This window comes from Oncorhynchus keta, chromosome 28 (assembly GCF_023373465.1).
Source record: "Oncorhynchus keta strain PuntledgeMale-10-30-2019 chromosome 28, Oket_V2, whole genome shotgun sequence".
Classification (NCBI taxonomy): Eukaryota; Metazoa; Chordata; class Actinopteri; order Salmoniformes; family Salmonidae; genus Oncorhynchus; species Oncorhynchus keta.
In genome coordinates, this window is record NC_068448.1 from 10,416,088 (window position 1) to 10,439,496 (window position 23,409).

The 23,409-nt window shown below is 47.3% G+C and overlaps 1 protein-coding gene and 1 long non-coding RNA gene across 7 annotated transcripts in view; one reads left to right on the forward strand and one right to left on the reverse strand.

Annotated features, from left to right (window-relative positions):
* The window catches only part of LOC127913179 (protein kinase C zeta type-like), a 183,332-nt gene that overhangs the window by 44,616 nt on the left and 115,307 nt on the right, over nt 1-23,409 (reverse strand). For all 3 annotated transcript variants that reach the window (XM_052484759.1, XM_052484758.1, XM_052484757.1), the window contains exons 7-13: nt 19,977-20,074; nt 18,508-18,594; nt 9,598-9,733; nt 7,538-7,625; nt 6,907-7,026; nt 4,715-4,794; nt 2,065-2,154 (exon numbers count right to left, since the gene is read on the reverse strand). In XM_052484759.1, coding sequence (XP_052340719.1) covers nt 2,065-2,154; nt 4,715-4,794; nt 6,907-7,026; nt 7,538-7,625; nt 9,598-9,733; nt 18,508-18,594; nt 19,977-20,074 — 699 coding nt within the window. The remainder of the gene's footprint in view (nt 1-2,064; nt 2,155-4,714; nt 4,795-6,906; nt 7,027-7,537; nt 7,626-9,597; nt 9,734-18,507; nt 18,595-19,976; nt 20,075-23,409) is intronic.
* LOC127913183 (uncharacterized) lies at nt 1,546-1,982 on the forward strand. Of its 4 annotated transcripts, none has more exons than XR_008085091.1 (3): nt 1,546-1,722; nt 1,756-1,821; nt 1,855-1,982. It is a non-coding gene; the product is annotated as an uncharacterized LOC127913183 (long non-coding RNA). The 4 variants fall into 4 exon arrangements; XR_008085093.1 differs by having other exon boundaries at nt 1,546-1,689; XR_008085090.1 differs by having other exon boundaries at nt 1,756-1,854; nt 1,921-1,977.

A 23,409-nucleotide genomic window follows, 5' to 3' on the forward strand; every position in this document is an offset into this window, starting at 1 on the left:
TTTGTTTGGTCAGGGTGTGATCTGAGTGGGCATTCTATGTTGTATGTCTAGTTTGTCTGTTTCTGTGTTTGGCTTAGTTGCTTGTGTCAGCACATTTCTCACCGCGCTGCGCTTTGGTCCGCTTCTTACGATGATCGTGACACACTTACTGTATGTTATGGACATGGGCTGCACTTCGTTCCATTAAGATGTTCCCTCCCATCTACCCATACGGCAATCCACCTTGGCAGAATGTATCTGATTGGTGTTAGCAGTTGATGTTATTCTTCAATAACAGAGACCTCAAAACAAATCACTTCGAGAAAAATGTATTTATTCAAAGAGAACAAATCATAGTTTTTATGCTGGAAAGTAGATGGTCAATGTTTATTCTCTCCTGTCCTCAGTGTTTTCTACACTGAACAAAGAGACAGGATGTTGTTTATATCCAAGCCTAGCCTGTAGTTGACCAATTAGAATTTCTTGCAGTAAAATTGGGCCAATGGCCAAATACCAAGTATTCCATTTCAGGATCAATGTATAGACAATTTGGACCAATGAGAACTTCTCACATGTAACTATGAGTCCAAGACTGGAACCCCTATACAGATTCTAAACAGATGTTGAACTGAAAAACAACTATTTCCATTGATTGTCAATTCCCTCTTGACCTTTAGTCCTCTTCGTTGTAGAATAATCTTTCAATGGCTGGTAATAGTCAGTAGGTAGAAGTGACTAAACCAGTGGACAATACATGTTACAGGGACGCCATTATGACCTCTTTTATATGCATGGTCAGGTTGTTTTTACTGTTTGTATAAACACGTTTCGTCAACGTTTTTTTAGAAACTTGAAAAATACGTCTTTATCTGGTTGTAATCTGACCAGCTAACAACCAGGACATAACATCTTTCCCATGATGTCTTGGTCTCGTCTAAACATGATCGTAACAGAGACCAGTTGGCTATACATCTAGTTCTACTGCTTTTCCTGAGAGAGGTATTATTACGTTGTTGTTTTAAAAAAAAAATGTTACAGAGTCTTAAACATGACCTCATGAGATGCTGTTGACTAACACATTCTATTGAGAACTGATAAAAGCATGTCACAGAAAAGGAGGCACGGCTGTGAACAAGGCATTTCCTGTCGTTTGTGTTGAATATACAGGATAGACTGACTAGAAACAAATAATGTGCTGAAACACTGAATCCTGTCCAGGTCACTGTGTATGAGCAACTATTTGAACAGTGACATTATTTTTTTGTTTTGGGGGGAGCCTCTGTACTCCAGCGCTTAGTATTTGAAATGATATAATTATTATGAGGTGAACAGTTTAGAAATTCTAGCACTTTTTATACATCGTATAAAGATGGGTTCCCACGGGTGATACTGAGTGTCTAACCAATCAAGATGGGTCCCACGGGTGATACTGAGTTTCTGACCAATCAAGATGGGTTCCCACGGGTGATACTGACCGACCAAGATGGGTTCCCACAGGTGATACTGAGTTTCTGACCAATCAAGATGGGTCCCACGGGTGATACTGAGTGTCTGACCAATCAAGATGGGTTCCCACAGGTGATACTGACCGACCAAGATGGGTTCCCACAGGTGATACTGACCGACCAAGATGGGTTCCCACAGGTGATACTGACCGACCAAGATGGGTTCCCACAGGTGATACTGACCGACCAAGATGGGTTCCCACAGGTGATACTGACCGACCAAGATGGGTTCCCACAGGTGATACTGACCGACCAAGTTGGGTTCCCACAGGCGATACTGACCGACCAAGATGGGTTCCCACAGGTGACCCTGACCGACCAAGTTGGGTTCCCACAGGTGATACTGACCGACCAAGATGGGTTCCCACAGGTGATACTGACCGACCAAGATGGGTTCCCACAGGCGATACTGACCGACCAAGATGGGTTCCCACAGGCGATACTGACCGACCAAGATGGGTTCCCACAGGCGATACTGACCGACCAAGATGGGTTCCCACAGGCGATACTGACCGATCAAGATGGGTTTATTCACATTTACTCTTCTACGCTGTTTAAATGGATATGATTGGAGGCTTACCTGGTCCCAGTCTATACTGCGGAAAAACGTGTGCGACTTGATGTCAGCGAAGCCCGTTTGGACCTGGCAACCCAGACGCTCTTTGGGGTCCTGTTAGATGGAGAGAAATTAGTAGATTCATGTGTTTGTGTGCTCAATGAAATATAAACTGGTTTTAACAGCAGCAGTTGTCAAAGTGGTTTACAGATACCCAGCCCTAAAACTCCAAAGAGCAAGCAGTGCACAGGCAGAAAGAAGCACGTGTTGGTTTATCGCACCAGTTACAGCAATTTACAACAATGTGATCTTGGTATAATGTAGAGATGTAACATTTATTGAAATGAAACACTAAATTCAGTATGTATTTCCCTCAAACAAACCCTTACACTACTCCTCTACCTGTGTCATATGCCACTTATAAAAACCGTTTCATAAGATTGGTGGAGGCCTGGCCGACATGGAGTTCCTTAAACCAGTTATTTCCTGTTAAATCCATAAAGGGAAGTGTACAAGTGTACACTTCGGAAGAAAGGAGATATTATTGGGACGCATTCTCTGTGGGGGTCAAGTAAATCCTTGATTGACCTCAAATTCTCCAAAGCCACCTACAGTGGCTAGAAACATTTAATGAACCCTTTGAAATTACCTGGAGTTCTGCATAAATTTGACATAAAATGTGATCTGATCTTCATCTAAGCCACAACAAGAGACAAACACAGTGTGCTTAAACTTGTAACACACAAATGATTGTATTCTTCTTGTCTATATTGAATACATTATTTAAACATTCACAGTGTAGGTTGGAGAAGGTATGTGAACCTCTAGGCTAATGACTTCTCCAAAAGCTCATTGGAGTCAGGAGTCAGCTAACCTGGTGTCCAATCAATGGGATGAGATTGGAGATGTTGGTTAGAGCTGCCCTGCCCCATAAAAAAACTCACAAATTTTGAGTTTGCTATTCACAAGAAGTATTGCCTGAAGTTAACCAGGCCTCGAACTAAAGAGATCTCAGGAGACCTACGATTAAGACTTGTTGCCTTGCATGAAGCTGGAAAGGGTTACAAAAGTATCTCTAAAAGCCTTGATGTTCATCAGTCCACGGAAAGACAAATTGTCTTTAAATGGAGACATTTCAGCACTGTTGCTACTCTCCCTAGGAGTGGCCATCCTGCAAAGATGACTGCAAGAGCACAGCGCAGAATCCTCAATGAGGTTAAGACTTACAGAAATCTCTGGAAGATGCTAAAATCGCTGTTGATGAGTCTACAATACTTAAAACACTAAACAAGAATGGGGTTCATGGGAGAACATCATGGAAGAAGCCTCTGCTGTCCAAAAAAACATTGGCACATGTCTGAAGTTTGCAAAAGTGCACCTGGATGTTCCACAGCACTACTGGCAAAATATTCTGTGGACAGATGAAACTAAAGTTGTGTTGTTTGGAAGGAACACACAACACTCTGTGTGGAGAAAAAAGGCACAGCACACCCACATCAAAACCTCATCCCAACTGTAAAGTCTGGTGGAGGGAGCATCATGGTTTGGAGCTGCCCCAGGGCCTGGACAGCTTGCTATCATCGACAGAAAAATAAACCCCCAAGTTTATCAAGACATTTTGCAGGAGAATGTAAGGCTATCAGTCTGTAAATTGAAGCTCAACAGAAGGCCCAGTCAGTCCTGACCTCAACCTGATTGAGATGCTGTGGCATGACCTCAAGAGAGCGGTTCACACCAGACATCCCAAGAATATTGCTGAACTGAAACAGTTTTGTAAAGAGGAATGGTCCAAAATTCCTCCTGACCGTTGTGCAGACTGTGTTTGTCTGTTGTTGTGACCTAGATGAAGATCAGATAAAATATTATGACCAATTTATGCAGAAATCCAGGTAATTTTAAAGGGTTCACATACTTTTTCTTCCCACTGTATTAGCTACCCCCCCTGTCTATTTCATCGGCCCCTCTACATACTGTATGTAATTTGGACAAACCACCACCCACCTGCTGACTCCCAACAGTGGGGATGTGGTATTTTCATCAGTACAATAATTGTAATAATAACTAGCAAAGGTTAAATGTGAAGAGCCCCAAGACCATTCACTCCCCCACTATAGTTTCTTATCATAGCCATGTATATCAGGGATGATGCACTCAAACACGTAGAAACACGCACACACACACACACACACACACACACACACACACACACACACACACACGCACGCACGCACGCACGCACGCACGCACGTGCCTTCAAGAAAGTATTCACACCCCTTGCCTTTCCAACACATCATTGTGTTACAAAGTGGGATTAAAATGGTTTTAATTTGATTTTGTTTGTCAACGATCTACACAAAATGACATGGGGTATTGTGTGTAGATTAGACACAACATCTAAATGTAATCTTAAATTCAAGCTGTAACACAGCAGAATGTGGAGGAAATCAAGGGGTGTGAATACTTTCTTGAAGGCCCTATATATACACACGTAAAAACATCCACACACACACACACTCTGTCTCTCAGCCAAATGGATGTGGCCTTCACAGAGTGTCTGTCATGGCGCTGTCCTAATGGTGTCTTGAACACGGTCCTTCGCATGCTGTTTTCACTGAGGGGGAGGGACACGCTTTATTGGACACACTTGGTGAACACTACGGTGTTCTTCTCTCACCTTGTTTAAAAAGCCCTTCAGCACGCTGGCAGCCTTTACCGACAGGGACCTTGGGATGCGAATAGTTTTTTCCAGAATAACTGTGTGGAAAAGACAGAGAGAGACACAGAGACAGAGACAGAGAGAGACAGAGAGAGACAGAGAGAGAGAGAGAGAGAGAGAGAGAGAGAGAGAGAGAGAGAGAGAGAGAGAGAGAGAGAGAGAGAGAGAGAGAGAAAGAATGTATGAGACAGAGAGAGGGAGGACAATCCTGCGGAGGGAGTGAGGCAAACAATTCACTATCTGGCCTGCCCGTGGGTGCCCAAGGGTGCCTGTGTCTGCTGCGTACAAGCGAGGGGGTGGAAAGGGGGAGGAGGAGGGTGCTCTGCTCTGTGACTGCTTCCTTGAGACTCGCGGCACACAGGCTCAACACACCACTGAAGGACAACAAGTTCTGTTTTCCACAATGGAAAACAGTTTAGTGGTATTGTGTAGCAGCTGACCTCGTTGGTTAGTTGGAGCCACTGACACTCTGGGTACGTCCCTATAATCTCTCCTTCCTCCTGAGCTGTACACATGTTCATTCCTCCCCACATATAACAACTATTTAATGGGATCGGTGTAGGCCTGGCCTACATGGAGTTCCCTAAACCCATAAAGGGACGTGTACACTGCAGGACAAAGGAGAGATTTGTTTAGATGCATTCTCTGTGGGGTCAAGTGAATCCTTGATTGACCTAAAAATAAATAAAAAAATCACAGTCATAACAAACATTACGTGTCTAGGTGGAGACAAGGCAGACGCAAAGCAGTTGAACATCCCTGGCTCTCTGATGAACAGATTACAGATGGAAGAGTAGAGATGTTTATCCTCCTCTTCAGCTCTCTCTGATCTGTTTGTGTACGCTGAGTCCTAATGAAATGATAACTGGATCAGTCTCTGACTGTGTACCAAATGGCACCCTAGTCCATATCTAGTGCACTTCCTTCTGGTGCCCGGGGAGCTGTTGTGTGGGGTTACCTGCCTTGCTCAAGGGCACAATGGCAGATTTCTGGGGTCCCTATATGGGGCTGGAGAGAGATTTGGCCTGGGGCCTGGGGCCTGAGGCCTGGGGCCTGGGGCTTGGGGCCTGGGTTAGGATCACTGATGTTGTTTAGTGGTCACCAGAAGGAAGCGTTGGGGAGCGGTAGAGTATGGTAGAGTGTAGCATATTATGGATGGAAAGGCAGACAGACAGACAGACAGAGCTTGGCCAAATACTATCCCCCACCAGGTTGACACCAAATGTTCCATGACACTAACACTCTCACTGGCTTAGAACCTAACTGCAAGAACCTGATTGTTCTAGAACTTTGGATATCACCATGCCAACCCCAAACTCTGTGTGTCAGTCTATGGTTCTGGGGGTTGGCATGTGTGCCTGGGTTGGCCAGGGTGAGGTTGGCACTGGTCAGGGTGGTGACATAAGGCTGGTCACCCCCTACGGATAGAGGGGCCTGTTTCCGCTAGCGAGGTGGTATCCAGGAGCATGCTGCTTGCCCTGTGGGGGCGTGAGGAAGACCAAAGGGTTGGCAGATGCCCGTGGGTTTCGGTGCTCATGCCCAAGCTGCTGGGGGGTTATGGAGGAATGTTCGCTCCAGCGAGGTATAGGGTGGGTTGTAGTACAGTATAACACATACAAATAAAATAACCGGCATCCCCATTGAATCAATTATATTTAAACAACGTGACACGTCTGGTAGCCTTCCAATGTGTCACACAAGAAGCAGTTGGCTCCCCTGTGGTATGGCTCTAGCTATCCGAATGTCTCATACCTATTTCATGTGTGCAAATCTTTATCGTTTTGAACACAAAATACATAATAAATAAATAAGAACTGTATTGAGAGACGCGTGGTGTGTTTGTGTGCTTTCTGAGGGGGTTTTGGAGCACCAAAATACACATTTCCAGATATACATAGTAAGACATTTAAAGACATGTGAAGTACTGTTATCCTGAATAATCATGCCCTTTGAGTGGAGGAGTGAGTAGCCAATGTGATCAGAGCATGTGTTGTTTTTTGACGCAAAATGGCCACCATACATCACCACCATACATATTGCCTAGTAGTAGTAGTGGTGGATGTCACACTTAACAATGTGAAGCACTGTGTGACACTAGGTAAGAAGCGCTGTCATGAATCCACTCCAAACTGTAGTAGAGGCTCTCTCACCTTGGAAGAGGTACTCCTCGGTATTCATGTCAGGATTGTCGGTGATGATGTCGAAAGGGGACCTCCCGGCCATCATCTCAAACATAAGCACGCCTAACGCCCACCAGTCAACACTGAACCCTGGAGAGAGACCACACACAACCGTCAGTCATCTCAAACATAAGCACGCCTAACGCCCACCAGTCAACACTGAACCCTGGAGAGAGACCACACACAACCGTCAGTCATCTCAAACATAAGCACGCCTAACGCCCACCAGTCAACACTGAACCCTGGAGAGAGACCACACACAACCGTCAGTCATCTCAAACATAAGCACGCCTAACGCCCACCAGTCAACACTGAACCCTGGAGAGAGACCACACACAACCGTCAGTCATCTCAAACATAAGCACGCCTAACGCCCACCAGTCAACACTGAACCCTGGAGAGAGACGACAGGCAACCGTCAGTCATCTTGGTTAGATTCAGTTACAGTATGGTAACGACAGAAATGGTTTGAGAGAGAGATCTGTTCATTTCTTTCACATTTTTTTTATTGTTTTGAGTTTAACAGTCTAAAAGGCAAATTCCCAGAGCTCATGTTCTCCCCATTCCCTCCATGTATGTGTTGTTGACAATAGGAACTCACCATAGTCTTCCCCTCTGAGGATCTCAGGGCCGATGTAGTTGGGGGTTCCACAGAATGTACTGGTGGTGTCTCCAGGTCTGATGCCCTCCTGATAGAGGAGAGAGATGGAGGAGGAGAAGGAGAGAGGAGAGAGAGAGTTAAAGATGGAGAGATACAGGGAGAATAACAGAGGAAGATGGTAGGAGAGAGATGGAGGAGGAGGAGAGAGGAGAGAGAGAGTTAAAGATGGAGAGATACAGGGAGGATAACAGAAAGATGGTAGGAGAGAGATGGAGGAGGAGGAGAGAGGAGAGAGAGAGTTAAAGATGGAGAGATACAGGGAGGATAACAGAGGAAGATGGTAGGAGAGAGATGGAGGAGGAGAGAGGAGAGAGAGAGTTAAAGATGGAGAGATACAGGGAGGATAACAGAGGAATATGGTAGGAGAGAGATGGAGGAGGAGGAGGAGAGAGGAGAGAGAGAGTTAAAGATGGAGAGATACAGGGAGGATAACAGAAAGATGGTAGGAGAGAGATGGAGGAGGAGGAGAGAGGAGAGAGAGAGTTAAAGATGGAGAGATACAGGGAGGATAACAGAGGAAGATGGTAGGAGAGAGATGGAGGAGGAGAGAGGAGAGAGAGAGTTAAAGATGGAGAGATACAGGGAGGATAACAGAGGAATATGGTAGGAGAGAGATGGAGGAGGAGGAGGAGAGAGGAGAGAGAGAGTTAAAGATGGAGAGATACAGGGAGGATAACAGAAAGATGGTAGGAGAGAGATGGAGGAGAGAGGAGAGAGAGAGTTAAAGATGGAGAGATACAGGGAGGATAACAGAGAAAGACGGTAGGAGAGAGATGGAGGAGGAGGAGAGAGGAGAGAGAGAGTTAAAGATGGAGAGATACAGGGAGGATAACAGAGGAATATGGTAGGAGAGAGATGGAGGAGGAGGAGGAGGAGGAGAGAGAGAGTTAAAGATGGAGAGATACAGGGAGGATAACAGAAAGATGGTAGGAGAGAGATGGAGGAGGAGGAGGAGGAGGAGAGAGGAGAGAGAGAGTTAAAGATGGAGAGATACAGGGAGGATAACAGAGGAATATGGTAGGAGAGAGATGGAGGAGGAGGAGGAGAGAGGAGAGAGAGAGTTAAAGATGGAGAGATACAGGGAGGATAACAGAGAAAGACGGTAGGAGAGAGATGGAGGAGGAGGAGGAGAGAGGAGAGAGAGAGTTAAAGATGGAGAGATACAGGGAGGATAACAGAGAAAGACGGTAGGAGAGAGATGGAGGAGGAGGAGAGAGGAGAGAGAGAGTTAAAGATGGAGAGATACAGGGAGGATAACAGAGAAAGACGGTAGGAGAGAGATGGAGGAGGAGGAGAGAGGAGAGAGAGAGTTAAAGATGGAGAGATACAGGGAGGATAACAGAGAAAGATGGTAGGAGAGAGATGGAGGAGGAGGAGAGAGGAGAGAGAGAGTTAAAGATGGAGAGATACAGGGAGGATAACAGAAATATGGTAGGAGAGAGATGGAGGAGGAGGAGAGAGGAGAGAGAGAGTTAAAGATGGAGAGATACAGGGAGGATAACAGAGAAAGATGGTAGGAGAGAGATGGAGGAGGAGGAGAGAGGAGAGAGGAGAGAGAGAGTTAAAGATGGAGAGATACAGGGAGGATAACAGAAATATGGTAGGAGAGAGATGGAGGAGGAGGAGAGAGGAGAGAGGAGAGAGAGAGTTAAAGATGGAGAGATACAGGGAGGATAACAGAAATATGGTAGGAGAGAGATGGAGGAGGAGGAGAGAGGAGAGAGGAGAGAGAGAGTTAAAGATGGAGAGATACAGGGAGGATAACAGAGGAAGATGGTAGGAGAGAGATGGAGGAGGAGAGAGGAGAGAGAGAGTTAAAGATGGAGAGATACAGGGAGGATAACAGAGAAAGATGGTAGGAGAGAGAAAATAAGAAAAAGTGTGAGACTTCGATACCCAGTGTATTGATCCACTTCTACATAGTGAATGAGAAGTCCTTCAGCAGTAACAGTTCAGCAGTACTATAACAGTACACTGTGCAGTAGTTCTTAGTGTCTCACCTTGCACATCCCGTAGTCTGTGAGCTTGATGTGTCCCTCGTGATCCAAGAGGACGTTGTCCAGTTTCAAATCTCGGTAGATGATTCCCTTTTCGTGCAGGAAATTCAGAGCGATACAAATTTCAGCAGCATAGAATCTGAAAAAAAAAAGGATTCATTCAGACATGCTTTTCCTTCTTCCGAGAGTTCCCAGCCCACAAACGTACAATTTGGTTTTGACCTTCAACCACGTAGAAACCATCCTGAAGCCAACATATACGGTAGAATGTATATTTTTATACAGGAAGTAGTTTCTAATGAATAGGTGATTATTTATTTTTATTCTCTGTCTAACATTTGGCGAGACGTGATGGGCTACATGATGTTGATTTCTCTGGTGCACTAGAACCTTATTTATCCCCATGGGGGGCTCTCTCCCTCTGTGCTCTCTCTCTCTCTCTCTCTCTCTCCCTCCCTCTCCCTCTGTGCTCTCTCTCTCCCTCCCTCTCCCTCTGTGCTCTCTCTCTCCCTCCCTCTCCCTCTGTGCTCTCTCTCTCCCTCCCTCTCCCTCTGTGCTCTCTCTCCCTCCCTCTCCCTCTGTGCTCTCTCTCTCCCTCCCTCTCCCTCTGTGCTCTCTCTCTCCCTCCCTCTCCCTCTGTGCTCTCTCTCCCTCCCTCTCCCTCTGTGCTCTCTCTCCCTCCCTCCCTCTCCCCTGTGCTCTCTCTCCCTCCCTCCCTCTCCCTCTGTGCTCTCTCTCTCCCTCCCTCTCCCTCTGTGCTCTCTCTCTCTCCCTCCCTCTCCCTCTGTGCTCTCTCTCTGTCCGACCCTCTCCCTCTGTGCTCTCTCTCTCTCCCTCCCTCTCCCTCTGTGCTCTCTCTCTCCCTCCCTCTCCCTCTGTGCTCTCTCTCCCTCCCTCTCCATCTGTGCTCTCTCTCCCTCCCTCTCCCTCTTTGCTCTCTCTCTCCCTCCCTCTCCCTCTGTGCTCTCTCTCCCTCCCTCTCCCTCTGTGCTCTCTCTCCCTCCCTCCCTCTCCCCTGTGCTCTCTCTCCCTCCCTCCCTCTCCCTCTGTGCTCTCTCTCTCTCCCTCCCTCTCCCTCTGTGCTCTCTCTCTCTCCCTCCCTCTCCCTCTGTGCTCTCTCTCTCTCCCTCCCTCTCCCTCTGTGCTCTCTCTCTCTCCCTCCCTCCCTCTCCCTCTGTGCTCTCTCTCTCCCTCCCTCTCCCTCTGTGCTCTCTCTCCCTCCCTCTCCATCTGTGCTCTCTCTCTCTCCCTCCCTCTCCCTCTGTGCTCTCTCTCTCTCCCTCCCTCCCTCTCCCTCTGTGCTCTCTCTCTCCCTCCCTCTCCCTCTGTGCTCTCTCTCTCCCTCCCTGTCCTTCTGTTCTCTCTCTCCCTCCCTCTCCCTCTGTGCTCTCTCTCTCCCTCCCTCCCTCTCCCTCTGTTCTCTCTCTCCGTCTCACTCTCTCTCCCTCTGTGCTCTCTCACTCCCTCCCTCCCTCTCCCTCCCTCTGTGCTCTCTCTCCCTCCCTCTCCCTCTGTGCTCTCTCTCCCTCCCTCTCCCTCTGTGCTCTCTCTCCCTCCCTCTCCCTCTGTGCTCTCTCTCCCTCCCTCTCCCTCTGTGCTCTCTCTCCCTCTGTGCTCTCTCTCTCCCTCTGTGCTCTCTCTCTCCCTCCCTCTCCCTCTGTGCTCTCTCTCCCTCTGTGCTCTCTCTCTCCCTCTGTGCTCTCTCTCTCCCTCCCTCTCCCTCTGTGCTCTCTCTCCCTCCCTCTCCCTCTGTGCTCTCTCTCCCTCTGTGCTCTCTCTCCCTCCCTCTCCCTCTGTGCTCTCTCTCCCTCCCTCTCCCTCTGTGCTCTCTCTCCCTCTGTGCTCTCTCTCTCCCTCTGTGCTCTCTCTCTCCCTCCCTCTCCCTCTGTGCTCTCTCTCTCCCTCCCTCTCCCTCTGTGCTCTCTCTCCCTCCCTCTCCCTCTGTGCACTCTCTCCCTCCCTCTCCCTCTGTGCTCGCTCTCCCTCCCTCTCCCTCTGTGCTCTCTCTCTCCCTCCCTCTCCCTCTGTGCTCTCTCTCTCCCCTCTCCCTCTGTGCTCTCTCTCTCCCTCCCTCTCCCTCTGTGCTCTCTCTCTCCCTCTCCCTCTGTGCTCTCTCTCTCCCTCCCTCTCCCTCTGTGCTCTCTCTCTCCCTCCCTCTCCCTCTGTGCTCTCTCTCCCTCCCTCTCCCTCTGTGCTCTCTCTCTCCCTCCCTCTCCCTCTGTGCTCTCTCTCTCCCTCCCTCTCCCTCTGTGCTCTCTCTCTCCCTCTGTGCTCTCTCTCTCCCTCCCTCTCCCTCTGTGCTCTCTCTCCCTCCCTCTCCCTCTGTGCTATCTCTCCCTCCCTCTCCCTCTGTGCTCTCTCTCCCTCCCTCTCCCTCTGTGCTCTCTCTCTCCCTCCCTCTCCCTCTGTGCTCTCTCTCCCTCCCTTTCCCTCTGTTCTCTCTCTCTCGCTGTCTCTCTCTGTCTCACTCTCTCTCCCTCTGTGCTCTCTCTCTCCCTCCCTCTCCCTCTGTGCCCTCTCTCTCCCTCCCTCTCCCTCTGTGCTCTCTCTCTCCCTCCCTCTCCCTCTGTGCTCTCTCTCTCCCTCTCCCTCTGTGCTCTCTCTCCCTCCCTCTCCCTCTGTGCTCTCTCTCCCTCCCTCTACCTCTGTGCTCTCTCTCTCCCTCTGTGCTCTCTCTCTCCCTCCCTCTCCCTCTGTGCTCTCTCTCTCTCGCTGTCTCTCTCCGTCTCACTCTCTCTCCGTCTTTGCTCTCTCTCTCTCTCTCTCTCTCTCTCTCTCTCCGTCTTTGCTCTCTCTCTCCATCTTTGCTCTCTCTCTCTCCATCTTTGCTCTCTCTCACTCTCTCCGTCTTTGCTCTCTCTATCTCTCTCTCCGTCTTTGCTCTCTCTCTCCGTCTTTGCTCTCTCTCTCCATCTTTGCTCTCTCTCACTCTCTCCGTCTTTGCTCTCTCTCTCTGTCTTTGCTCTCTCTCTCTCTCCGTCTTTGCTCTCTCTCTCTCTCCGTCTTTGCTCTCTCTCTCTCTCTCCGTCTTTGCTCTCTGTCTCCGTCTTTGCGCTCTCTCTCTCTGTCTCCGTCTTTGCGCTCTCTCTCTCTCTCTCCGTCTTTGCTCTCTCTCTCTCCGTCTTTGCTCTCTCGCTCTCCGTCTTTGCTCTCTCTCTCTCCGTCTTTGCTCTCTCTCTCTCTCTCCATCTTTGCTCTCTCTCACTCCCTCTCCGTCTTTGCTCTCTCTCCCTCCCTCTCCGTCTTTGCTCTCTCTCACTCTCTCCGTCTTTGCTCTCTCTCTCTCTCTCTCTCTCTCTCTCTCTCTCTCTCCGTCTTTGCTCTCTCTCTCTCCGTCTTTGCTCTCTCTCACTCTCTCTCCGTCTTTGCTCTCTCTCACTCCCTCTCCGTCTTTGCTCTCTCTCACTCTCTCTCCGTCTTTGCTCTCTCTCACTCTCTCAATTCAATTACATTCAAAGGGCTTTAATAGCATAGGAAACATCTGTTTACATTGCCAAAGCAAATGGAAGGGACATTAAACAGAAGGGAAATAAACAAGGGAAACATTCATAAACATAACACTCACAAAAGTTAAAAGAATATAGACATTTGAAATGCTATATTATTGGCTATGTTGTTACAACGTGTAAGTAGTTGAAGTATGAAAGGGAAAATAAATAAACAGACAAATATAGCTGGTATTTACAGTGTTAATTGTGCTCCACTAGTTGCCCTTTTCTCATGGCAACGGGCCCCGTGCTGCCGTGACTTCCCACTGTTTTATTTCGCCTAACAGATATGGGAGTTTATCAATGTTTCATTTGTTTTCACATTCTTTGTGGAACTGTGTAATTTGAGGGAAATATGTGTCTCTAATATGGTCATACATCGGGCAGGAGGTTAGGACGTGCAGCTCAGTTTCCACCTCATTTTGTGGGCAGTGTGCACATAGCCTGTCTTCTCTTGAGATGCAGGTCGGCCTATGGCGGCCTCTCTCAATAGCAAGGCTCACTGAGTCTGTACATAGTACGACGGCCCTGAATTTGTCTGAACCGTCTCAGTGCTTATCCTTCCAATAGGGCGCTTCCCCTTTAATACCCAATTAAATAGCCAGCCTCAGCTGCACAAAAGTGGGGTTGTGATGGAGACGTGACTGAGGATGTGTTCAACCCTCAGTTACGTTTGTTTTGTTGCATTTAAAAGTGTGCTTTGTAGCCTAATAGTTTGACAGGATCTTTGCTTCCGTTGGCCTGCACCTCTCCGTTGTTCTTCTTGATCTCCGCTGGAGATCTGGTGGCGGATTGTCTGACTGACCGGCTGAATACAACCTTTTTGTATACGGTATTTCATTTGTTTTGGTGAGATGATAGACCGTGATGATTTATGTGGTCAGTTTTAGTTGAAGACTTACTGAGATTTGATACTCTTCTTGGTTGCGTGGTAAAAGAGTTGATATTTTGATTGAGACTGGGTTTACGCTACACTTGTATGAACGGACAAACATCCCTGAACTCCTTTACCGGGCTGGACTCTTTTAGGCCCGAGGTACAGGACATTTCTGGATGAACCGGAGCTCATTATTTGTTATATTGTTATGTGTGTGATCATTTATGTTGGTAATAGGCAAAATAACACAGTAGTTTTGAAGTTATTTCCAATATTTTAAGGGTTTATGAAAAGTGTATGTCCATCCTGACTTTTACATGAGTCCTTTGTATTGGTGTAGACTTGACGGATCAAATGGGACTAATTTCCTCCCAAACCAAAACTAGAACTCAATATTTTCTCTGGTAGGTACCACCTACCTGGCACCCCTACAAACAATAACCTCAAGTCAAAACCGTTACAACAGTCAAGGATTTTCTTAATTTAGGGTTAGTCACAGTGGTCAGGTATTCGGACACTGTGTTTAGGGCCAAATAGCATCATATCCAATGTGCTCTGTTTTTTTGGTTGATTCTTTCCAGTGTGTCAATTAGTTATCTTTTTGCTTCTCATAATTTGGATGGGTCTAAATGTGTTTCTGTTCTGGGGCTCTGTTCTGGGGCTCTGTTCTGGGGCTCTGTTCTGGGGCTCTGTTCTGGGGCTCTGTTCTGGGGCTCTGTGGGTTCTGTTTGTGAACAGAGCCCCAGAACAAGTTGGCTGAGGGGATTCTATGCGAGTCCAGTATGGTGAGGCCGGGTGCCGCAGAGTGTTCTAGTTCCCTCGCCAATTCATTGATATTGTATATGTTGAAGACGGTGGGGCTCAAGCTGCATCCCTGTCTCACCCCACAGCCCCGAGGAAAGAAATCTGTGTGTTTATTGCCTATTTGAATTGCGCACTTGTTGTTTGTGTACATTGATATTATGTCATATGCTTCCCCTATCAATTTGTATAGCAGACCCTGGTGCCAAATTTATTCAAAAGCTTTTTTTAAATCAACAAAGCATGAGAAGACTTATCTTTTGTATTGCTTGTATGTCAATAAATGTGTGCAGGGTGTATACGTGGTCTGTCGAACAGTATTTTGGTAAGAAGCCAATTTGACATTTACTCAGGACATTGTTTCACTGAGAACATGAGTCTGCGGTTGATTATACTGCAGAATATTTATGAGATTGCTGCTGAAACACATTCCATGGTAATTCTACAGGTCAAATTTGTCTCCACTTTTGTGGATTGGGGTGAGCAAGAGAGAGCGGGGTAAAGAGTGTACTGGGAGATAGGGGGGAGAGAGAGAAAGAGTGCACTGAGACAAAGAGAGAGACACAAGAGCGAGAGGGCACAGAGACAAAGACAGAGAGAGATAGGGCACGGAGAGAGAGAGGGAGAGACAAGGCACGGAGAGAGAGAGGGAGAGACAGGGTACGGAGAGAGAGGGAGAGACAAGGCACGGAGAGAGAGAGACAGGGCACGGAGAGAGAGAGACAGGGCACACAGAGAGAGAGACAGGGCACACAGAGAGAGAGACAGGGCACACAGAGCGAGAGTGACAGGGCACAGAGAGAGAGAGAGAGACAGGGCACAGAGAGAGAGAGAGAGAGAGAGAGAGAGAGAGAGAGAGAGAGAGAGAGAGAGAGAGAGAGAGAGAGACAGGGCACACACAGAGAGAGAGAGAGAGAGAGAGAGAGAGAGAGAGAGAGAGAGAGAGAGAGAGAGAGAGAGAGAGAGTGACAGGGCACGGAGAGAGAGAGGGAGAGACAGGGCACAGAGAGAGAGAGAAACAGGGAACACAGAGAGAGAGAGACAGGGCACACAGAGAGAGAGAGAAAGGGCACAGAGAGAGATACTGGGCATAGAGAGAGAGACAGGTCACCGAGAGAGAGACAGGGCACAGAGAGAGAGAGAGAGAGGGCACAGAGAGAGAGAGAGGAAAGGTACAAAGACCGAGAGACAGGGCATAAAGATCGAGAGACAGGGCACAGAGACAGAGAGAGAGAGGGAGAGAGGAACAGGGCACAGAGACACAGAGAGAGAGAGAGAGAGCAGTGCCTCACTGAGCGGTGTTGTGCACTTCATCCTGTCAGCTCCACAACCACCAACCTCACCACCCTCACCGTCCCCCTCAGGGGAACCAACCCAGGGACCTCTCAGAGCACGCCTCATGAATATGTACCATCATTATCGGTGATAACCATGGCGCTGTGCATGGACGGGGCCGGGGCCCACTGCATACAGATGGAGTGCCAGTGGGGGCCCTTGCCTCTCTAAATCATCCTGCCTTTGATCCAAGTATATCACCAGCGCACTCAGAGAAACTACGTAGACAGGCACAATGAATTATGAGTGCTAATTATGTTTTGCCGATGTAATGATGATTTTTTTTTTTCAAAAAAGCACGTCAGGAGAATTTGGTTTCGACTTGCCCTTCCACGGAAACGCTAACAGACTGTCAAACAGGAAGCTTTCTCCGGAAGAAAAATAAGAACAGCACAGGAGAGAGCTATAGTAAAGTCAATCAAAGTGGTTTTGCACCAGCCACCTCAAAATTGTAACAATCTACCAATCAGAAGGATGTTTCTGTTCCAGGCCAGTTTGTCACTCTCCTTGAACAGCACTCTCTGTACGAAGCAAACAAGCCCAATTATGAGGGCTGCCTGCCTGCGTGTCATAGGGGAGTAGGACGGAGAGACAGCGAGGGAGAGAGAGAGGACGGGAGAGACAGCGAGGGAGAGAGAGAGGACGGGAGAGACAGCATTGGAGAGAGAGAGGACGGGAGAGACAGCGATGGAGAGAGAGGACGGGAGAGACAGCGAGGGAGAGAGAGGAAGTGAGAGAGAGGATGGGAGAGAGAGAGGACACAAGAGACAGCGAGGGAGAGAGAGGACGGGAGAGACAGCATTGGAGAGAGAGAGGACGGGAGAGACAGCGATGGAGAGAGAGGACGGGAGAGACAGCGAGGGAGAGAGAGGACGGGAGAGACAGCATTGGAGAGAGAGAGGACAGGAGAGACAGCGAGGGAGAGAGAGGACGGGAGAGACAGCGAGGGAGAGAGAGGACGGGAGAGACAGCGATGGAGAGAGAGGACGGGAGAGACAGCGAGGGAGAGAGAGGACGGGAGAGAGAGGATGGGAGAGAGAGAGGACACAAGAGACAGCGAGGGAGAGAGAGGACGGGAGAGAGAGGATGGGAGAGAGAGGATGTGAGAGAGAGGATGGGAGAGACAGCGAGGGAGAGAGAGGATGGGAGAGACAGCGAAGGAGAGAGAGGATGGGAGAGACAGCGAGGGAGAGAGAGGATGGGAGAGACAGCGAAGGAGAGAGAGGACGGGAGAGAGAGGATGGGAGAGAGAGAGGACACGAGAGACAGCGAGGGAGAGAGAGAGAGAGGACGGGAGAGACAGCGATGAGAGAGAGAGAGAGAGAGAGGATGGGAGAGAGAGGATGGGAGAGACAGCGAAGGAGAGAGAGGACGGGAGAGACAGCGAGGGAGAGAGAGGACTTGAGAGACAGCGAGGGAGAGAGAGGACGGGAGAGAGAGGATGGGAGAGAGAGAGGACACGAGAGACAGCGAGGGAGAGAGAGGACGGGAGAGAGAGGATGGGAGAGAGAGGATGGGAGAGAGAGGATGTGAGAGAGAGGATGGGAGAGACAGCGAGGGAGAGAGAGGATGGGAGAGACAGCGAAGGAGAGAGAGGAAGGGAAAGAGAGGATGGGAGAGAGAGAGGACACGAGAGACAGCGAGGGAGAGAGAGGATGGGAGAGACAGCGATGGGAGAGAGAGAGGACACGAGAGACAGCGAGGGAGAGAGAGGACGGGGGAGAGAGAGAGAGAGAGAGAGGATGGGAGAGAGAGGATGGGAGAGACAGCGAAGGAGAGAGAGGACGGGAGAGACAGCGAGGGAGAGAGAGGACGGGAGAGACAGCGATGGAGAGAGAGAGGGAGAGAGAGAGAGGATGGGAGAGAGAGGATGGGAGAGACAGCGAAGGAGAGAGAGGACGGGAGAGAGAGGATGGGAGAGAGAGAGGACACGAGAGACAGCGAGGGAGAGAGAGGACGGGAGAGACAGCGATGGGAGAGAGAGAGAGAGAGGGAGAGAGAGAGGATGGGAGAGAGAGGATGGGAGAGACAGCGAAGGAGAGAGAGGACGGGAGAGACAGCGAGGGAGAGAGAGGATGGGAGAGACAGCGAAGGAGAGAGAGGACGGGAGAGACAGCGAGGGAGAGAGAGAGAGAGGACGGGAGAGAGAGGACGGGAGAGACAGCGATGGAGAGAGAGGACGGTGGCTACGGACAGATTGGGACTTGAATATACGGCGATACCGCCAACTTCATCCACTTCACCGATGTGCCTTTCATGTTGGGATTCTAATAGGGCCTCGTCCTCCTCAAAACAAATGGACACGTTTGTAGGGGAAACGGCAGAGAGCCATATTTAAGGGTTGATTGACGGGTTCTATCCGTATGCTGTTGAAGTACCGGAGGTACTGGAGTAGAATGTCTGTTTGTTTACCTCGCGTGTTCTTCTGGTAGTTTCCGTTGCCGTTGCATATGAACCATCAGATCCCCTCCGTTGACGTACTCGATCACGAGAAATAACCTACAATCAGAAGAACAGGGAAGGAGTAGATATTGGGAAACAGTCTTGGGAGAGTATCTGAAGGTTGCATGTATCCTAAGTGGTCCTTGTACCAAGATTGCCATTTTCCCCAGCAATAGTCAAGTATTGTCATTGTACAAGGGGAGGCTGCATGGATGCCAATTCAATTATAATTTATCTTAGCTTAAGTTCTTTGTAACAATCAATGTCTTCGTGAAATTTGTGATTTTTATTTTACACAAAAGTAATTTTTGCTCTGAAAATCCCCAGTAAAAAAAGCCTGGGTGAAAATGACCTTCCCCAATGCCTCTTAACATTCTGTTTGGTTTTGCAGGTCATGGTTAATGGTCTGACAGTAAACACTCTCATGGACTACCAATAATTGACTACAACTGTACATTTCTTAAGTTACAATGAGAAGTCTGTTATTGAATGCATCACTATTCCCAGAAGCCACAGCTCTGTAGTTTCTTACTTCACACTGAAAATTAACAGAGGTCTAATGGTGAATGGTTAAGTTGCCTAGTTTCAGAACCAGTGGGACAGCTACAGAGAAATGGTACCTTTTATTTAACCACAGAGCCAGTGGTGTAAAGTGCTTAAGTAAAAAATACTTTAAAGTACTACTTAAGTTGTTTTTGGGGGAAATCTGTACATTCCTTTACTATTTATATTTTTGCCATCTTTTACTTTTACTTCACTACATTCCTAAAGAAAACAAGTTACTTTTTACTCCATACATTTTCCCTGACACCTAAAAGTACTGGTTACATTTTCGAATGCTTAGCAGGACAGGAAAATTGTCCAATTCCAGCACTTATCAAGAGAACATCCTTAAATCATTCCTACCTGCCTCTGACCTGGAGGATTCACTAAACACACATGCTTCGTTTGTAAATGATGTCTGAGTGTTGGAGTGTGCACCTGACTATCTGTTCATAAAAATGTAAATTGTTCTCTCTGGTTTGCTTAATGGAAGGAAGTTGAAATGATTTATATTTTTTATACTTAAGTACATTTTAGCAATTCCATTAACTTTTGATACTTATGTATATTTAAAACCAAATACTTTGAGACTTTTACTCACGTAGTATTTTACTGAGTGACTTTCACTTTTACCTTAATAGAAAACGACTCAAGTATCTTTACTTTTACTACAGTATGACTATTGAGTACTTTTTCCACCTCTGTTTACAACACATTCTCAATGTAAAAAGCAACATGTTGGAATCTATAGAGTCTCTTTTTTCGTCCCAATTGACAACTCATTTCCTACATAGTGCACTACTTTTGACCCAAGGCCCATAGGGTTCTGGTCTAAACTAGTGCACTAAATAGGGAACAGGGTATCATTTGGGACATACCCCCTGTCTGCCTCTTACCGGCTCTCTGTCTGAAAGCAGGAGTGAAGGCCCACTAAAAACGGATTGGTAGACGCCTGCTCAAACACATGCTTCTCTGTCTGCACCCAGTCGATGTCCTGTTGGAGAAGGAGTGAGAGGGGGAGAGAGCGAGAGAGGGGATGGAGCAAAAGAGAGAGAGATGAAAAGATAACACATTAGCAACCATTGTTTGTATCCATAGAGTATCAGCATCCTGTCATAGCAGACAGACTACCTGCTCTGCCTTTCATGTCTCTGTGCTGTCAACTCAGTTCCCCAGAGGAAGAAATAGTGGAACAACACAACACAAAGCAGCCATTTTCTTAATTTCTCATTGCTCAGTACAATACAAGAACATTTGATCTAAGCCACTATATTCTACTGAATGGATTTCTACTGTCCTGGTACGGTGCATTTGGAAAGTATTCAGACCCCTTGACTTTTTCCACATTTTGTTACGTTACAGCCTTATTCTAAAATGGATTCAATAGTTCCCCCTCAATCTACACACAATACACCATAATGACAAAGCAAAAACAGTTTTTTAGAAATTGTAGCAAATTTTTTAAAAAATAAATAAATAAACATCACATTTACATAAGTATTCAGACTCAGTACTTTGTTGAAGCAACATTGCCAGTGATTACAGCCTCGATTGTGCTTGGGTATGATGCTACAAGTTTGGCACACCTGTATTTATGGATTTTCTCCCATTCTTCTCCGCAGATCCTCTCATGCTCTGTCAGGTTGGATAAGGAGTGTCGCTGCACAGCTATTTTCAGGTCTCGGAGATGTTCCATCTGGTTCAAGTCCAGGCTCCAGCTGGGCCACTCAAGGATATTCAGAGACTTGTCCCGAAGCCACTCTACTATAAAGGTCTGACTGGTGGAGTTCTGCAGAGATGTTTGTCCTTCTGGAAGGTTCTCCCATCTCCACAGAGGAACTCTGGAGCTCTGTCAGAGTGACCATTGGGTTCTTGGTCACCTCCCTGACCAAGGCCCTTCTCCCCTGATTGCTCATTTTGGCTGGGCGGCCAGATCTAGGAAGAGTCTTGGTGGTTCTACCGTTTAACTTGTTCCATTTAAGAATGATGGAGGCCACTGTGTTCTTGGGGACCTTCAATACAGCAGACATCTTTTGTACCCTTCCTCAGATCTGTGCCTCGACACAATCCTGTCTCTGAGCTCTACGGACAATTCCTTTGACCTCAAGGTTTGTTTTTTTCTCTGACATGCAGTGTGGGACCTTATATAGACAGGTGTGTGTCTTTCCAAATCATGTCCAATCCATTTAAATTCACCACAGGTAGACTCCAATCAAGTTGTAGAAACATCTCACAGATAATCAATGGAAACAATTTGGAGTCTCATAGCATACTTATGTAAATAAGGTATCCGTTTTTTTATTTTTATACATTTGCAAAAATATCTAAAAACCTATTTTTCTTTGTCATTATGGGTATTGTGTTTATGAAGGAAAGACTGAGTAAATCGACTAGAACATGGATCCAACTGAGGTAGAAATTACCCAACTAATGACTTCAACTGTCCACTTTCCAATGAATAAAACAGAAGGCATAAAACACAAGAAATGGAACTTAGAACTACATGGAAAATATGGGATGAATTAGGAACTAAAATGCACAGATGAAGGAACAGTTCAGCGTCTACATGCTACGACATTCATTTGCGGTCGTTACTTGATAGTACTACTGGATTACAATCTAACACGTATGAATAAAGGAAAGCTAAAGGGGCCCAATCACAAATAGAAACACTAGTTAGAGAAAGAGGCACCTTTTGTTTTCTCTTCCTCTGGCGAATGAAGAAATAAAAAGAAACATAGGAAACACTAAAACACTGCATAAACAATTTTCCAACCACACAATGAACACCTAGATGACCACACAATGAACACCTAGACGACCACACAATGAACACCTAGATGACCACACAATGAACACCTAGATGACCACACAATGAACACCTAGATAACCACACAATGAACACCTAGACGACCACACAATGAACACCTAGACGACCACACAATGAACACCTAGATGACCACACAATGAACACCTAGATGACCACACAATGAACACCTAGATGACCACACAATGAACACCTAGACGACCACACAATGAACACCTAGACGACCACACAATGAACACCTAGATGAACACCTAGATGACCACACAATGAACACCTAGATGACCACACAATGAACACCTAGACGACCACACAATGAACACCTAGACGACCACACAATGAACACCTAGACGACCACACAATGAACACCTAGATGACCACACAATGAACACCTAGACGACCACACAATGAACACCTAGATGAACACCTAGACGACCACACAATGAACACCTAGACGACCACACAATGAACACCTAGACGACCACACAATGAACACCTAGATGAACACCTAGACGACCACACAATGAACACCTAGACGACCACACAATGAACACCTAGATGACCACACAATGAACACCTAGACGACCACACAATGAACACCTAGACGACCACACAATGAACACCTAGATGACCACACAATGAACACCTAGACGACCACACAATGAACACCTAGATGAACACCTAGACGACCACACAATGAACACCTAGACGACCACACAATGAACACCTAGACGACCACACAATGAACACCTAGATGAACACCTAGACAACCACACAATGAACACCTAGACGACCACACAATGAACACCTAGATGACCACACAATGAACACCTAGATGACCACACAATGAACACCTAGACGACCACACAATGAACACCTAGACGACCACACAATGAACACATAGACGACCACACAATGAACACCCAGACGACCACACAATTAACACCTAGACGACCACACAATGAACACCTAGATGAACACCTAGATGACCACACAATGAACACCTAGACGACCACACAATGAACACCTAGATGACCACACAATGAACACCTAGACGACCACACAATGAACACCTAGATGAACACCTAGACGACCACACAATGAACACCTAGACAACCACACAATGAACACCTAGATGACCACACAATGAACACCTAGACGACCACACAATGAACACCTAGACGACCCCACAATGAACACCTAGACGACCACACAATGAACACCTAGACGACCACACAATGAACACCTAGACGACCACACAATGAACACCTAGACAACCACACAATGAACACCTAGATGAACACCTAGACGACCACACAATGAACACCTAGACGACCACACAATGAACACCTAGATGACCACACAATGAACACCTAGACGACCACACAATGAACACCTAGATGACCACACAATGAACACCTAGACGACCACACAATGAACACCTAGATGAACACCTAGACGACCACACAATGAACACCTAGACGACCACACAATGAACACCTAGA